This window comes from Doryrhamphus excisus, linkage group LG11, assembly GCF_037039965.1.
Source record: "Doryrhamphus excisus strain RoL-2023G ecotype Guam linkage group LG11, RoL_Dexc_Guam_v1.1, whole genome shotgun sequence".
Classification (NCBI taxonomy): Eukaryota; Metazoa; Chordata; class Actinopteri; order Syngnathiformes; family Syngnathidae; genus Doryrhamphus; species Doryrhamphus excisus.
In genome coordinates, this window is record NC_136367.1 from 1,165,531 (window position 1) to 1,181,747 (window position 16,217).

General features: G+C 46.4%; 1 protein-coding gene across 5 annotated transcripts; it reads left to right on the forward strand.

The window, feature by feature from the left end:
* The first annotated feature begins 198 nt into the window (after nucleotides 1-198).
* Nucleotides 199-15,556, forward strand: cfap206 (cilia and flagella associated protein 206). 5 transcript variants are annotated; one of them, XM_078794873.1, is made up of 14 exons: nucleotides 199-430; nucleotides 985-1,068; nucleotides 1,422-1,512; nucleotides 1,946-2,134; nucleotides 2,417-2,584; nucleotides 2,649-2,857; nucleotides 3,385-3,504; nucleotides 3,635-3,833; nucleotides 3,912-4,052; nucleotides 4,324-4,499; nucleotides 4,586-4,723; nucleotides 4,855-5,088; nucleotides 6,116-6,258; nucleotides 6,553-6,679. In XM_078794873.1, exons 1-12 carry the CDS (start codon nucleotides 317-319, stop codon nucleotides 5,074-5,076), a joined length of 1,851 nt encoding a protein of 616 aa, XP_078650999.1. In that variant the 5' UTR covers nucleotides 199-316; the 3' UTR covers nucleotides 5,077-5,088; nucleotides 6,116-6,258; nucleotides 6,553-6,679. The 5 variants fall into 5 exon arrangements, with proteins under 5 accessions (XP_078650999.1, XP_057921542.2, XP_057921543.2 ...); XM_058065559.2 differs by adding an exon at nucleotides 8,167-8,188 and having other exon boundaries at nucleotides 4,855-6,679; XM_058065560.2 differs by having other exon boundaries at nucleotides 4,855-6,258.
* The last annotated feature ends 661 nt before the right edge of the window (nucleotides 15,557-16,217 follow it).

The window sequence follows — 16,217 nt, forward strand, 5'->3', positions numbered from 1 at the left end:
CACTCGATGCACTCGACACAACTGCATGATGTACAGAAACTCGCATATGCGCAATAAGGTGCTCTCGTGAGTCGGTGAAACTCCCCAGCTGAGCGAGTGAATCATTTGGTTTTGAGTCTGGTTCAGCGCGGGCAAAAAGGGGGAAGAGTTGTACATTTAATGACATGTTATTTGGTTTCATTTTAATTTATTTGAGTAATTAAACTAGTACCAGTGAATTCCTATTCAGGAGGCGAAAACTTTTAACGACTCGTTAATGACTCGCACATCTCCAATAGCAACCTCTTGCTAACATTAGTTGCTACGAGTTAAGAAAATGGCTCTCTCTCTGGCTCAAGCTGAAAGCGTAGTTCGAGCTATTATACGAGAATTCGCGCAAACATGTTCCAGGGGAAGAGAAGAACCGTCGGTGAACTTTGTGGATTTCATGGTGAGAAAACTAACCTTGTTTAAGTCCATGCTACGTTTCAACTGGAACTGCTGTGTTTTGACATTTTTGTATCATTCATACACACAACTGGAAAGTTACAATGTTACAACTTACGTACATTATCGATATATATGACTGTATTAGATGTTAATTCTGTAAGAAACGGCAAAGAAGGCGTTCAATGAACATTGGCGTCATGGCTGTGTATCTCCGACGACGTCATGACGTCACGGACATGGACGTCTCTGTGACAGAGCATGGTTGAAAATAAGTCATGAACGAGTCATGTATGACCACCTTGCTCAGGACGAAAGGGAGACACCTGATCAGTAAGATGATGTGTGTAGACAGTGATTACGATACCCAAATCCCACCAACTGCTGAGCGGGATATATCAGTATGCAGAAATGACGAAACTATATCCCATTCTCTGCAAAGGTAGCATTGCTCAGTCTCTGCTGTAGTTCCAAACATGTATATGATTTTACATAATGCATGCATTTATTTTAGATCTACTGAGTTATTTTGTTATTGACGTATTTCCTGTGTTTCAGGGTACTTGTGTGTTGCAGGACACCAGGAATATGTTGGATGGCGATCACACACTGACGAACCATGATAAACAAATGCTTAAAGAGGTGAGTTGTCATTCACATTATGGCCTGGATCCCAATAAGTTGCACACTTCTGTATTTACACTTATCACAACTACACATTTCAGTATCGGTGTGATGCCAGATGAATATAATGACAGAGTATTAGGGGCCACAACAATAATAATAATAATACATTTTATTTGTACAGTGCTTTTCAAAATACTCAAATACACTTTACAGAAGAATGGAGTTGAATAAAAGCAAGTAAACAGAGTAAAAGATACATTAACAAAGTTGGAAATGTATGACTTTTTTTTTCTCAGTCACACAAACACAGCTTGACCTTCATTTATGCATTTAGTGTTTTAAACTGTATTTAAAAATATTTCTTCCAGCTGCGCAAAGAGAGACACTCAACTGCATGCATTTGGTCCCTGGACACAATGAAGATGCAAATGTATTTTGATAAGAATTACACTTCTCGAAGTAAGTGATACCTGCATACATGCTCTTATGTATAAGTGATACATGCTCGTATGTAGTACTTTAGAGGAAGTTTCAGGAATACCGAGGTGAAGCAGCAACCACACGGTTTGCTAGCTGTTAGGTCAAATGCCCATTTCAAATTTCTATGGAAATTCTTGTAATTATTATAATTGCGTGCACCATTATTCATTTTTAGGATAATTTGTCATCGTTATTAAGCCATTGTTGACGTTATTGAAACCAAAAGTTGACCTGGGGACTTTGGCCAGAGACATACAGAGATTAATGTGTGTGATTAATCAAGGATTTTCTTCTTTGTTACCATGGCTGTCCTTCATTTGCGCTCGCGTGACATTTTCTCCTCCAATCCTCACCAGTGTTCGTACATACAGTGTATAGCATACAAGTGTGTACTGTGTACTTTTCTGTGCAGGGGAGTTCCTGAAGGAAATCAACAGGATGCTGGAGTTGAGGCTAAACCAAGTGAGCAGGGAAATCACAGAGTTCAGAGTGAAAACAAAAGAGCAGCTGGATGTTCTTTATCGTAAAATCATCACTTTTATCCTGCTGGGCTCCGGCATGGGCACACCTTCTGATGTCGGCTCTGTTCAAGAGACAACAGGTAACAGAACCACGTATCCAACATACACATTCATTAATGAACACAAGCTGCTAAAAGAATATCCAATTGATAATGATAATAGATTGTCCTTGAACCTAAGTAAAACTAAAACCATTTGGTGGGAGTTATCTGTGTTAAGGGAAGATAGGTATTTGTATAAAATCACGTTGGCGTCATGTAACTAAGAAGTCCAAGGCCCCCAACACTTGATGACTGGTTCAGTATTATGACCTCAATATATGACGTGGAACTATTAGCACACAGACTTATTGTGTGCATCAGTTGCCTTGCAGAGCATCTTTCCACTCTCGGAACTGGGAGCCTTCTCCATGCTCTTAAGGAGCGACAAGGAGCAGCAGCTTTCCGAGCTCACCATGACAGTCACAGGCATTCGACTCTTCAACAAAGCCAACAAGAAGGAAGAATCCGAGATGAACTTCTCAGAACTAAGTACGGTCCACGTAGTACTGTCTAACATCTTCATACTTTAGCTTCTTCCTTCCTCGCACCGCAGTGCCCGCAGTTCTATGCGAAGCGCTTTCAGTCACCAGTCAAGCCATCGAGAAGGAGCTGAGGGACACCCAGTGTTTGGCATGGAAGTACACGGCGCTGTTAGAAAAGTACAATGACAGGCTTCCTGGAGAAAGCGACGTGTCCCTGGTTCAGCTCACACACGCCCTCTACAACGTCAGGCAGCATGAAATCTTTCTCCAAATTCTTCTGGTAGGTTCATGCTTGTTGTTTCTATTGCTGTTTCCGACGGATCATTCAGCATGTTTCCTGTTTTTTATACCTTGGCTGTGGAGTGATGGGGAGTTCATGGTACTTCAAGTTGCACTATTTGTACTTCTTGTATAGTATATATTGAATAAATGAAGCACAAACTTATTCAGTGATAATGTACTGTAAGATGAATAATGGAACAGATGGACACCCCACCCCAATATAATATTTCAGGACTTTTACAATCAGTAACTGTTACATTTGTTCACTTCCTGCTTTCCTAATATAGTTTAAGTTTTTTTTATTTTTTTTTTGTTTTTTATCTATTTATTTTAATTTATTTTTGTCTCGTACCGAAGTACTCGGTGATATGAGCATCCAATGCCATAATGGGTACCATAGTAAGTGTCAATATAGTGATATATATATAGCACATCATGACTGGTTCAAGACTCTTCATCCTTGTATTGTCCTTGTTATTGTATGTCTGTGCAACAAATAATCTTGGTGTTCCCTTTCTACACCAGGCTGATGCAGGCTTATGTGGCAAAAAAACAGAATTACTGCAGAAGGATATCTCCTCTCAGATAAACCTTCTGAAAAGCTCTGTGCAGCCTAAGACAGCCGTGTCCACCACAAAGGTCTATGTAAGTACATTTGTGTTAGCTACTTTGTTACTGAAATTGCTTTTAAAGAAATGCTTAAAATGGTCATGGTTTTATTTCATTTGTTGGTTTTTTTTCCACTGATGATCTTCCGTTTCTCACACTCTTCCAGCCATTGTTCAAAGCCCTATCAAAGCTGTGGTCGGAACTTCAGGATGAGGCGGAGCTGCAGAACATCTTTTGCAACATTCAACTCGGACTGCAGTCCTTCCTTACCTCTCAGGACAAGATTTTTTCCAAAGATTCTTTGGACAGCTTGTTGGCGGGAATAGAAGTTATAACAGACAAACAAAGAATGAACGAGTCGTCATGTACGGTTGCAATATGGTGACATGAACAGGATTCATGCATGGCATGGTACGTTTACCTTTACTATGTTGTTTATCCAGGTGAGCGCATTGATCCAGCTCAGATGATGCAAAATGAGTGGCTCCTGCTTGAAAGCACCGACAGCATCGCTGGACTGCCGTTGCAGTACAGTGGATTCTGTGGCTACACACTGTTACACAACAATGGACTTCTTCTACCAGGTAAACTTCTCTTGTATGTATCTTCAGATCTTGACCACAATAATGGCTTGCTGACACCTTCAGCTTCAACTCTTTGGCACTCTTTGGCAAATTCATTCAATAAAAAGAAAGAATTGTGATTGCCGCTTGTCATAACCTTGCCAAGTCGTTAATGTGCAAACTTCAAAATAATTTATTGACGGAATGGAATGAGATGTGACAAATGCATGAGAGATCGTAACCTCCATTGTTTACCTCTATTAACATTCAAGTCTCAAATATTCCTGTGTAGGAAACCCATACATCGGAATTCTCAGACACAGGGACAAGTTATACGCCTTCAATTCCAAAGAAGCTGCTATGAAATTTGCCCGCAGTCCAGATCACTTCATCGCTCTGGTGACGGAGAAAACCAAGCCTTTCCCTGAACTGATGAAACTACTCCAGCTCAATCCAAATCCAGCTCATGTAAGATTGTGCTTTGGTGGATGGATGACGTGTCCTGATGCAGACCCGTGGAAATCGATCCTGTGGGTGATGACACTGTGTTGCAGATGCAGCCGGGAGACGGAGGAATTCCAAAGCAGAAGTGTGAGAGCTTCACTCAGACTGTTGCCCACCCGCTGGAGACAAACATTGTCAAGTCCTATCAATGGAATGAGTGGGAACTGCGCAGGAAAGCCATCAAACTGGTCAGTAATTATTCCGTGATTCATTGTGAGGGTTCGAGTCCCCAGGGGGCAAATGTTGCAAGCTTCTTCCCTTCATGTAAAAACCAACTTGTAACCGTTCATGCGATTGATACTATATTTAACCATTCTAGGCTGATATTCGAACGACGGCCACGCACTCGACGCAGACCTATCTAAGCCACATGAGACGGGAAAATATCACTCAGACTTGGCTCCCCAAGGAGGTCGGCTGTCAAACCAAGAGAGATGGCCAGACTTGTGTACCCAGGCCTCAGATCTTCCTGGCCGGGCTAAGAGGACAAAGAGACGGATCTGTGGATAAAATCGACCTTACCAGATCTATTTTTGAATAAACCTTACCAGAGGTATGTACTACCAAGCTGGTTACCGTCTCAACACAATACGTCACCACGGTAACCTACGCGGCGGCCTGCTTCCTGGTCTAAAGCTGGCTATGTTCGGGGATAAGGGATCAGAGCTGATAAAAACACTACTGACCAATCATCAGAGCCTATCAAAGACCCGCCCACTGTCTAATCAAAAGACAACCCTGTTCATTGACAAGCCTGAACACTTATCGCACATCTTCGGTATTTGGCTAGGTTGATCCTAGGTTGAAGTCAAACAGGCCTCAGATCTGCTGATGAATAAACCTTACCAAATCTAATGTACTTCTTCCCTGAGATCATATTTCTCCTCTCTTGTAGAGAAGTACTGGATGACATTTTTAGCCTTATGCATTATTTTAGCTGTTTGAAGATGAACTATATGAGCAAGTTGAAGTATTTGTGATTTTAGAATTTAGAAATATTGACGGTGTAGATCCTCAGTCATCCAGGTCATAGTAGTCCGTGAAGCTTGAGTGGTGGAAACTTAATGATTCAATCCAAAAAGGCAATTTTTGATGTGGAGTTTCCCTATATATATGTCCTTTTGTGAAGAAGAATTAGTACAAGCCCTCTTCCCGTGTAGGAAATGTTTGTGGAAAACTCCACAGTGGAGAAAGCTGAGATGTTCACACGATTCATCGAAGGAAAACATGACAATCGGTTCTCCATTTTAAGTTATGTGGGGAAACACCGTTCTCCTCCTCTTCACCGATTCTTGTCTGAGGACCACAAGACAAGGGTATGATCACACTTTGGAGGTGTCATTCTTTCCTCTGCTACATCAGTGAAGTCGTGAGAATAAGGTCAAGATTCCCCACTCGTCTTTACTGGTTATGATGATGACTCGTGTATCAGGAACCTATTTGGACATCACATCCTTGTATGGTTGCTGTACAATTTTTTCACTAACATTTTCCCCCGAGTTTCGTAAACCGTCTTTTACGTACAATATTGTGCGTAACTATCGAGTCCATTGTTGTTTTTTTTAAAATTTTTCATTGAGTTGCGACTGCAAAATAACCCGCCATGGGGCCAAAGAAAGTCACGAGCGGCGATAACGCTATTGAATTCAACTCATCGTCGAGTACGAAGTTGGCATCCGCCTCCCCTCCTACCTCTCTGCTTGTCATCAATAAGAAGATCAAGGTAAAAGTGATTATTTTATCCATTGAATTCCTCATGTATTTTTGTTCATATTGACCTACATTGCATTGCTGTTGCTATGTTTATACCTTGAATCAAGAAAAGTACTTTAGTAATTCTAAAAGTTCCCCAGTGACATTTAACATGCGGCTGCGTTGTCGTTGTTGAGTAATGTTTTGGAGGCCGTACCAGGAAGAAGTGAAGTGAAAATCAAAGCCCTGAGGCTGAAGATCTACCAGGAGAGTCCTGACAAGGAAGTGGGTGCAAATTAGCACTTCTTTTTTTTTTCCTTTTTAGTGCTCTGCAGCTACTTCCTCCTATGAGTAATAAGCTTCAGAATGACGGCTGCATTGCTCACAGCGGCGAGGCACAGCGAGACGCTCGGACGCTCGACTACTTTACCATCGTCCTGCTGCTTCCATAGGTAAGTACTCGGTAGGATTTGTGGGTTTTGTACGTCAAAGTCAGTACTTTTGGGGCATGTTGTTGTAAGTGTTGCTTCCATGCAGAAAATAAGAAACCTAGAAAAGGTAGAATGTGGTCCAGTTCTGGTTGGATGGGGTGCATGCAGCAGTTTCTAGCTGTCAGCGCTTTTGGAATCTTTTGTGGTTTATGACTTAGTTCAAAAAGCACACTGTAAGAAACGACACACAAGAGTGGGACTGCAGTGTTTTGTTAGCAGGAAGGTGTGTGTGTGTGTGTGTGTGTGTGTGTGCATGGACAAAGGTATTGGGACAAAGTGCACCTACAGGAAGTAAAAATGGAACAAAAATGTTGTGATGGTGCCTCCCAAGATGGTCGAGATGAGCTGAGGTTCAGGATGGCGGTATTTGAAATAATTCCCTGAGGTGAGGTTTTATTGGTAAACAGTATGACAATATCAAGTATGTAACAACGTGAATCATGCAGTTATGAACACTTATGAAAATAAGCACAGAAGAGAACTGAAAAATGTGAATCAGATCACCCTAGTACTGATTAGAGAACGATAACGACCCTTGGTATCAATCCACCCACCCCAGCTTTATGCATTGAGCAAGTCTTGTACCACACCCATACAATATACTTCTGATCAAAGTATTAAAGGGGAAATGCACTTTTTGGGGGGGAATTTTGCCCATTATTCAAAATCCTGATGTGAAACATGAACACATATTTCTTTCCCTTTTCTGTGCATTCTAGCGTGAGAAAACAAGTTAATATGAGCTAGCTAGAAACGGACGTCATTGGGAAATACCTATGTAGCCCAACAGTGTTCACTTTACTGACTTGTACATTACCCAAGCTACAATGCTAATGGTTTCATTTCATCAGATTACAATTGAGTGCATCCCATAATCAGTTCCCAGGTCCACATGTCCAAAAGGAGTAGGAAGAAGCAAAGCTTATTAAATCCTACCCCTCCATCTGGTACTTTTACAATCAGTAACTGTTACATTTGTTCACTTCCTGCTTTCCTAATACAGTTTAAGTATTTTTTTTGTGGCTTGGGATTCCGGTTAGGAGGCCTCCCTGGTGTTCCACAGGTCCGACCGGTAGAAGGCCTGGGGGAAGACCCAGGACACGTTGGAGAGACTATGTGTCGGATAAGGATAATAATATAATGTTTCTTCTTTTTTGTGATTTTGGGCTGCACGGCGGTCAAGTGGTTATCGCGCAGACCTCACAGCTAAGAAACCAGGGTTCAATTCCACCCTCGGCCATCTCTGTGTGGAGTTTGCATGTTTTCCCTGTGCATGCATGGGTTTTCTCCCCCATTCCAAAAACATGCTAGGTTAATTGGCCACTCCAAATTGTCCATAGGTATGAATGTGAGTGTGAATGGTTGTTTGTCTATATGTGCCTATATGTGTGGGATTGTATTGTTTACTTCCTGTCTTGACTTGTACTTCCAACTGTTCCCAAACACAGACTGACTGCCATGGAGATGCTGATGAAGCAAGCATAAGAAGACAAGGTCCCTAGAGAGAGACAAAAAAAAAGGAACCCACTCGGATCTAAAGAACTCCGTGATCTGTCATGGAGCAGCGACAGCAACACGCCAAAGTGGAGCGTTTTCTCAAGCTGGGCTACGCCCACAGGGACATTATGAGGGTGCTGGATAGCCTCCACCATGACGCCCAGACCAACGACATCCTAGAAGAACTCATAAAGACCTGCCACATTCGTAGCGACAAGAGCGGCCCAAGCGGTGCAAAACTGGTCCCAAGGGGCGGCAGCCCCGGGCCTATTGCACCGGTAGCGGACAAAGAACCTGCTTCCTGTTTCCGACCGGTCGTCATAGACGGGAGCAACGTGGCCATGAGGTGAGTCAGCTGTGTTGTTTTGGAATGTCGTCCCTGTCGTCACGTTCATGAAATGACTTATTATACTGTAAAGTCCGACCCCTTTATAGAGGACCGGTTCCAAATCCCTTGCCGTGTGTCGAGGTGAGCCGGAACCAGCTCAGGTCCTTCCCCCGTGGCGATGGCCTTGTGCCAGTCTTTAATACGCTGCCATCACAAATTAGCGTACAGTTAAAATTCTATTCAAAGCAGACAGTCCTGTTTGTATATTTCTTATAACCTGTATGGTACGATGGGTAACTTCCTGATAGGACAGCGTGCGCCCTTATGGGTTATAAATAGGTACAAAATATATATATATTTTTTTAATAAGGTTTTTCATAGCAGGTCCCCTTGAACATACAGTATGTACGTATAATCCCTAAAGTATCTGCATTTGCTCTTTCATTTCACATCCAACACCACTTCCTCTTAAGAGCAGCAGGAAGTGAAACAGTCACGCATGCCTCCAGATTCTTTTTTTGTTTCGAGCAAAACTTTGAAGTCGCCGACACATTCCATGGACGAGCGTCCCCGTTTGAAACATGAAACACTCCACTCAAGTAGCAGATGTACGCACGTGACTCCGACAAGGAAGTTGTTTGTAAAATAACAGAGCCAGTTAGTTGAGGTTGTAAACATACAGAATAAAAGGACATCCTATTTCATCAAATCCCTGCAGGAACCCGAGTCATGCCGCGTCGTGTTCTCCGGCACACCTTTAATCTCAACTGACGCGGAAAGAACCAATAGAAATATGAGGTCAAAATACAGTAAAGTAGTCTTGTCGTCTGCAGCGTGGGAGAAGGCTAGCACACGTACTGTACGGTGGTGCGTTCAAGGACTGTCAACAAACATGCGGAATCTTTGCCATTTCTAATTATATTATTTTTGGACTAAAATAATGACCCCATTTACATAAAATTTGTTATTTACAATTGTATTTTTTTTTTATTATTACAAGTTTGGCCCTCCCCTGGTTTGAGACCCCTCATATATAGGATCTTTGACGATATTGTTGAACTAGGGCAGTAAAAACAGCACAGTGCTCCTGTCCTATAGAGGATCTTTGACAAGTCAGTCCATAAAAACAGCAGTGGTTCCCGGACTCTTCCCTGTGGCGTACCCCTTAAAAACATTCATAATGAATTGGTTAGTACATTTTATAGTCATGTGTGTATTGGGCTGCGTGGTGGTTGAGTGGTTAGTGTGCAGGCCTCACAGCTAGGAGACCCATGTTCAATTCCACCCTCGGCCATCTCTGTGTGGAGTTTGCACACAGTGCATGCGTGGGTTTGAACTCGTATTGACATATGTTTGTATATTTGAAACCCAAATTGTCCATAGGTATGAATGTGGGTGGGAATGGTTGTTGTTCTCCACGTTGCCAGCGCTGCACCTTTGAAAGGAATCCATTTAATCCTTATTCACCAGCAGGTTTTCATTGGCACCTTGCATCCTTGAGTGACGGACAGGTTGAAATCTCCACCATGGATGCTAGCATGCTAGCATGCCTGGCTTCCCAGAAGCAGTATGGGACTTTATGCTCGACCCTGTTTGCTCACAAACTGCTTTTTTTAGCCGTCTTTATAAACTTTATTATATGTCTGGTATTTCTTGGCATAGGGCGCAGGTTTGATTCCCTGGCAGGGAGAGCCAAAACCATTCATGCCAATTGTATAAAATACAACAAATGAAAGTAATTGAAGTATTATTTGTTTTTAAGGATTGTATAGCATGTTTCCAAATGGAATGATAGGAAAAGTCTTACTCCAATTGCAGTATTGAACACCCGTGATAAAGTCTACTTAAGTATGCAAATACTTCCTCTTCAAGTGTGTGAGGGAATTTTCTGAAGTGTTACGCAACATGAAGTAACGAGTGGAAGCGGTTAATAGCTGCATGATAATCTCCACCCCCCTAAAAGTACACAAACCAACAGGTGATCAAACCAAACGCCTCCCTCACTCGCGGTGCAACAAAGAGCGTAAAAACAGTAACGTGCGGAACTTGAAATGTATCTGCGCCACACAGACCTGTATCGAAATAATTGCTGACATAACATGCAAAATAGGTTTTTCTTTTCAGTTGTAACCCGCAAGGCATGCTGGATAACGCTGTTCAGCCGTCCCAGCATGCCCTGCAGGTTATATATTAGTACAATAGGAGAAGAGTAGTGAAGGGAGGTGGAAGAGAACTGAAAAGTCTGATAGATTAGATTGTTATCCACACCATGGATATTTAAATGACCCCCCCCCCCCACACACCCACTTTTTAGGGCACAGTGTGTGACATTTGAAGGAACTATGTTATCTACTTCTGTACTGCTGTTTTACAGAAGTGTCATTCTTCAGCTGTCCATAGTTCCTAAAAAAAGAGGAAGCGCTTGAGTGACACAGGTCTGTGTGTGTGTCTCTGTGTGTGTCTCTGTGTGTGTAGCCACGGCGACAAGAAGGTGTTTTCCTGCCAGGGCATCCAGATGGCCGTGAACTGGTTCTGGGATAAAGGTCTGCGAAACATCACCGTGTTCATCCCCCTGTGGAGGAAGGAGCAGCCGCGGCCCGAAGCGCCCATTACAGGTCAGGTCACATGACCCAATGATCCAATACTATTGGTGATGTAAACATGTTAACATGTTGCTATGTCTTCCTGTTATGCTCTCACGTGACTTGCAGTTATCTGTCAGAACGCTAGAGGGCAGTGTTAGTCCTGACACGCTAGTCGACTAGCTATTTAGTTTCCTGTGTCGTAGTACGGTCACAGCTCTGCAGTCCACATTCAACTTGACGAGAGTTTTGGAGATGATTCCTGCCACCGTATAGAAATGGAACTTCCCAACTGGTCTTTTTTTGCCAATTCGCCCGACAGACCAACACATTCTACACGAGCTGGAGAGGAGGAATATCCTGGTGTACACGCCCTCGCGCTGCGTGAACGGCAAGAGGGTGGTGTGCTACGACGACCGCTTTATCGTGAGGCTGGCTTTCGACTCGGACGGCATCATCGTGTCCAACGACAACTACCGTGACCTTCAGACGGAGAACCCACAGTGGAAGAAATTCATCGAGGAGAGGCTGCTGATGTACACCTTCGTCAGTGACAAGTAAGATGCACTCTTGGCGTTCCGCGGGCGCGTTCCACCTTCCGCGGGCACGTTGCGCGGGCACGTTGCGCGGGCACGTTGCGCGGGCACGTTCCACATTCCGCGGGCGCGTTTCGCGGGCGCGTTCCGCGTTGCGCGTTCCGCCTTCCGCGGGCGCGTTCCACCTTCCGCGGGCGCAATCCACGTTCCACGGGCGCGTTCAGCGTTCTGCGTTCCACCTTCCGCGGGTGCGATCCACGTTCCGCGTTCCACCTTCCGCGGGCGCGTTCTGCGTTCCACCTTCTGCGGGCGCGTTCCACGCTCTGCAGGTGCGTTCCGCGGGCGCGTTCCACCTTCCGCGGGCACGTTGCGCGGGCACGTTGCGCGGGCACGTTCCACATTCCGCGGGCGCGTTTCGCGGGCGCGTTCCGCGTTGCGCGTTCCGCCTTCCGCCTTCCGCGGGCGCGTTCCACCTTCCGCGGGCGCAATCCACGTTCCACGGGCGCGTTCAGCGTTCTGCGTTCCACCTTCCGCGGGTGCGATCCACGTTCCGCGTTCCACCTTCCGCGGGCGCGTTCTGCGTTCCACCTTCTGCGGGCGCGTTCCACGCTCTGCAGGTGCGTTCCGCGGGCACGTTCCACCTTCCGCGGGCGCGATCCACGTTCCGCGTTCCACCTTCCGCGGGCGCGATCCACGTTCCGCGTTCCACCTTCCGCGGGCGCGATCCACGTTCCGCGTTCCACCTTCCGCGGGCGCGATCCACGTTCCGCGTTCCACCTTCCGCGGGCGCGATCCGCGTTCCACCTTCCGCGGGCGCGATCCGCGTTCCACCTTCCGCGGGCGCGATCCGCGTTCCACCTTCCGCGGGCGCGATCCACGTTCCACCTTCCGCGGGCGCAATCCGCGTTCCGCGTTCCGCGTTCCACCTTCTGCGGGCGCATTCCACGCTCTGCAGGTGCGTTCCGCGGGCGCGTTCCACCTTCCGCGGGCGCGATCCGCGTTCCACCTTCCGCGGGCGCGTTCCACCTTCCGCGCCCGCGGAACGCGCCCGCGATCCGCGTTCCACCTTCCGCGGGCGCGATCCGCGTTCCACCTTCCGCGGGCGCGATCCGCGTTCCACCTTCCGCGGGCGCGATCCGCGTTCCACCTTCCGCGGGCGCGATCCGCGTTCCACCTTCCGCGGGCGCGATCCGCGTTCCACCTTCCGCGGGCGCGTTCCACCTTCCGCGCCCGCGGAACGCGCCTGCGATCCGCGTTCCACCTTCCGCGGGCGCGATCCGCGTTCCACCTTCCGCGGGCGCGATCCGCGTTCCACCTTCCGCGGGCGCGATCCGCGTTCCACCTTCCGCGGGCGCGATCCGCGTTCCACCTTCCGCGGGCGCGTTCCGCGTTCCACCTTCCGCGGGCGCGTTCCGCGGGCCACCTTCCGCGGGCGCGTTCCGCGGGCCACCTTCCGCGGGCGCGTTCCGCGTTCCACCTTCCGCGGGCGCGTTCCGCGTTCCACCTTCCGCGGGCGCGTTCCGCGTTCCACCTTCCGCGGGCGCGTTCCACCTTCCGCGGGCGCGTTCCACCTTCCGCGGGCGCGTTCCACCTTCCGCGGGCGCGATCCGCGGTCCACCTTCCGCGGGCGCGATCCGCGGTCCACCTTCCGCGGGCGCGATCCGCGGTCCACCTTCCGCGGGCGCGATCCGCGGTCCACCTTCCGCGGGCGCGATCCGCGGTCCACCTTCCGCGGGCGCGATCCGCGTCCCACCTTCCGCGGGCGCGATCCGCGTCCCACCTTCCGCGGGCGCGATCCGCGTCCCTTTCAATCCGGGGTTGTCCAAAGTGTGGCCCCCGCACATTCTAAAAATATAATTTAACAAGAAACAGTAAAAAGTTGTAAAAGTTTACCAAAAAATGTCCCAAAATGAGACGGGGGCATTCATCTTTGTGTTCTTCCAGGTTCATGCCTCCAGATGATCCTCTGGGTCGAAACGGGCCCACCATTGATGATTTCCTGCTGAAGAAACCAAAGAATGTGGACAACAAACTGCAACACTGTCCTTACGGTTGGTTCACATCCTGTTGACACCCCCAAGACTTGGCAATCATGGCCGCCACTTCTCTCCTTTTAGGGTACAAGTGTACTTATGGAGTGAAATGCAAGTTCTACCACCCAGAAAGGACCAACCAATCACAGCTGTCCGTGGCCGATGAGCTCCGGGCGCAAATCGACAGAGCAAAGACATCGAGCCTCACAGCAAGCAAGCAGGAGACGCATGGCGTTCACCAGCCGGAGCACGTGTCCAACCCCCCTGAGAAGACTCCACACGGCGAACACTTCATCTATCACAGCAGTCCCCTGGGGCAGCCTGGCCTCCGCCCCTCCACAAGCCTGGATACGGATGAAGCCTTCGGCTCCATGGACAGCAGCATGTCCAAACTCCACATCCAGACGGAGCCCTACAGCTACAGCAGCGGGGTGGCCAGCTACTACAGCCTCAGCCACAATGGATACTCCCCCCCGGGGTCGCACTGCAGGGGCGCCTACTACCATTCCAATCCGTTCATGTACGGATCCGTGTGTGCCCACTGCACATGTGCTCACCAGCAGGCCGGGGCGCCCCCGGCTGCCCACCACCCAGCATGGTCCTCCTGTCCAGTCATGCCCCCCCATCACGTGGAGCCCCCCTCTCACTTTGCAGACAAACCCCACTTAAGGCACAGCCACAGCCTGCCTAGAGACCCGCACGTGCCCGGTGACCCCGGTGACCCCGGTGATGCCAGAGAGCAACGCAGGGACATGAGAGGCCAGCTGAGCACACTCTTCCCCAAGGACACCGTGGACAGCGTCATGAATGCCTACCCGCACGTGTCAGACATGTCAGAACTGATGTCACTCATCAACAACTACAGGAGCAACCGCATTAGCTTCTAAATGACAAGAAAATAGTGAAGAAAAACACAGTGGAACCGCTAAGACACCAAACTTCATTGGCTTCAGTCACCATTCTTTACTACTACTACTACTACTACTACTAGCCAAATAGGTAGTTGCTCATGCTCGGGAAAACACCGCCCTCTAGCGTTTTGCTAGATAATTGCAGATCACCAGCATTAATAGTGAAGCTGTCAACGGCATATGCCACTACAACGCTAAATCCCGATTCTTCGGCTTTTTCAAAGCAATCTACCTAACACTGTTTGTTAATTATTTATTTTACAATTAAGCTAACTGCTAAAAAGAAAAAGAAAAACACACTGAACCGAAAATGTCTGCCTTAGCGGTTTCACTGTTTTCAGGCAACTGTGAATTGTTTCTGGGGACGAGTTCATATAAAAAAAGACATTTTAAAAAGACGTTTTAAAAAATGCTGACCAATCATTTGTGCATTTAGGATGACTGAAAGAGCGCAAGAGTGACAAACACTGAGAATGGCGTGCTCCAGACATGTTACTTCCTGTAGCTTTTCAAATTAAAAGCCTCAAAGTGAGGATTACATGGCAGCTTTCATGAATTACGTGGTCACTTCATTAGTCGTTCACCACAAACCGCACTAACAAATGCGCGTGACAAAACTCACGACCAAAGGATGCGAGGAATCTTGTTAGTATACACGAGACGATAATATTGACATCGATACCGGAAGCGTGTCTTCTTCGTTTAGACACTCCAAGCCTTAAGCAACATCGCTAAGGATATGAGGACATCTGCTGGTCGTATTCTGTATTACAGTCAGTTTGATGGCACTTGAATGTTATATCTATGTAATACCTGGAAAAAATACTACTTGGGCAAAGGAATCGCAATTGTAATACAAGGATAGCACGAAATGGTTGACTTACTGATACATTGATTGAGAGCAGGTATACTTTTAATTGAGATGCTTTGAATGTAGCTTAAATACACTTCATATTTTAGTCGACGGTATTTACGGTCATTTTAACTGTTTTGTGCCTCATACCGTAAATGTACTTCAAAACTGAAAAAATATAACATGATTTCACAATAATTGAAAGTGACATGTACTGAGTGTCTTATTTTAAGGCCAATTTGTGACATGTTTTTAAATACTAATGTGTATGCAAACGATACATCCTGTTTTACATTGTTTATGGTAATTCACGTTTGAAAATAAAGAAAGTTTAAATAAAGTTTTGAATGCACTTTTAGCTAATGATTTCCGTAGCCCAGGCAATATTTTCCTGTTTTCTCCGAATTGAACTATAGTAAGAGTTGAATTGGAACATTTTAACGTACAATTGTCTAATGGCTTTCAAATGAACATTCGTGCCCAAAAAAAAACAGATTTTGGAAATGAGCTAGCTTACCTGACACAGGCGCCATTTTGGGTTGAAACGTCATCGACTGCCACCTGGTGGACAAAACATCACACACGCAAATCCACTATTTCCCCAAAATCTGAAAAGATTTTATTTTTTTATTATTATTTTTACAAATAACTTATCTGTTACAAAGAGTTTCCCAGATAAAATCAAAGACTTGTTTTTTTTTTTTTAGATATTGAAATGTTTTTTCCACCATGTAATAAAACACATAAATTGCCTCTTCA

Coding starts and splice junctions, on each gene's coding strand:
- cfap206 (XM_058065559.2), top strand. CDS start 317: ATGGCTCTCTCTCTGGCTCAAGCTGAAAGCGTAGTTCGAGCTATTATA. Junction 431..984: donor TGAACTTTGTGGATTTCATG/GTGAGAAAACTA, acceptor CCTGTGTTTCAG/GGTACTTGTGTGTTGCAGGA. Junction 2,135..2,416: donor CTCTGTTCAAGAGACAACAG/GTAACAGAACCA, acceptor TGTGTGCATCAG/TTGCCTTGCAGAGCATCTTT.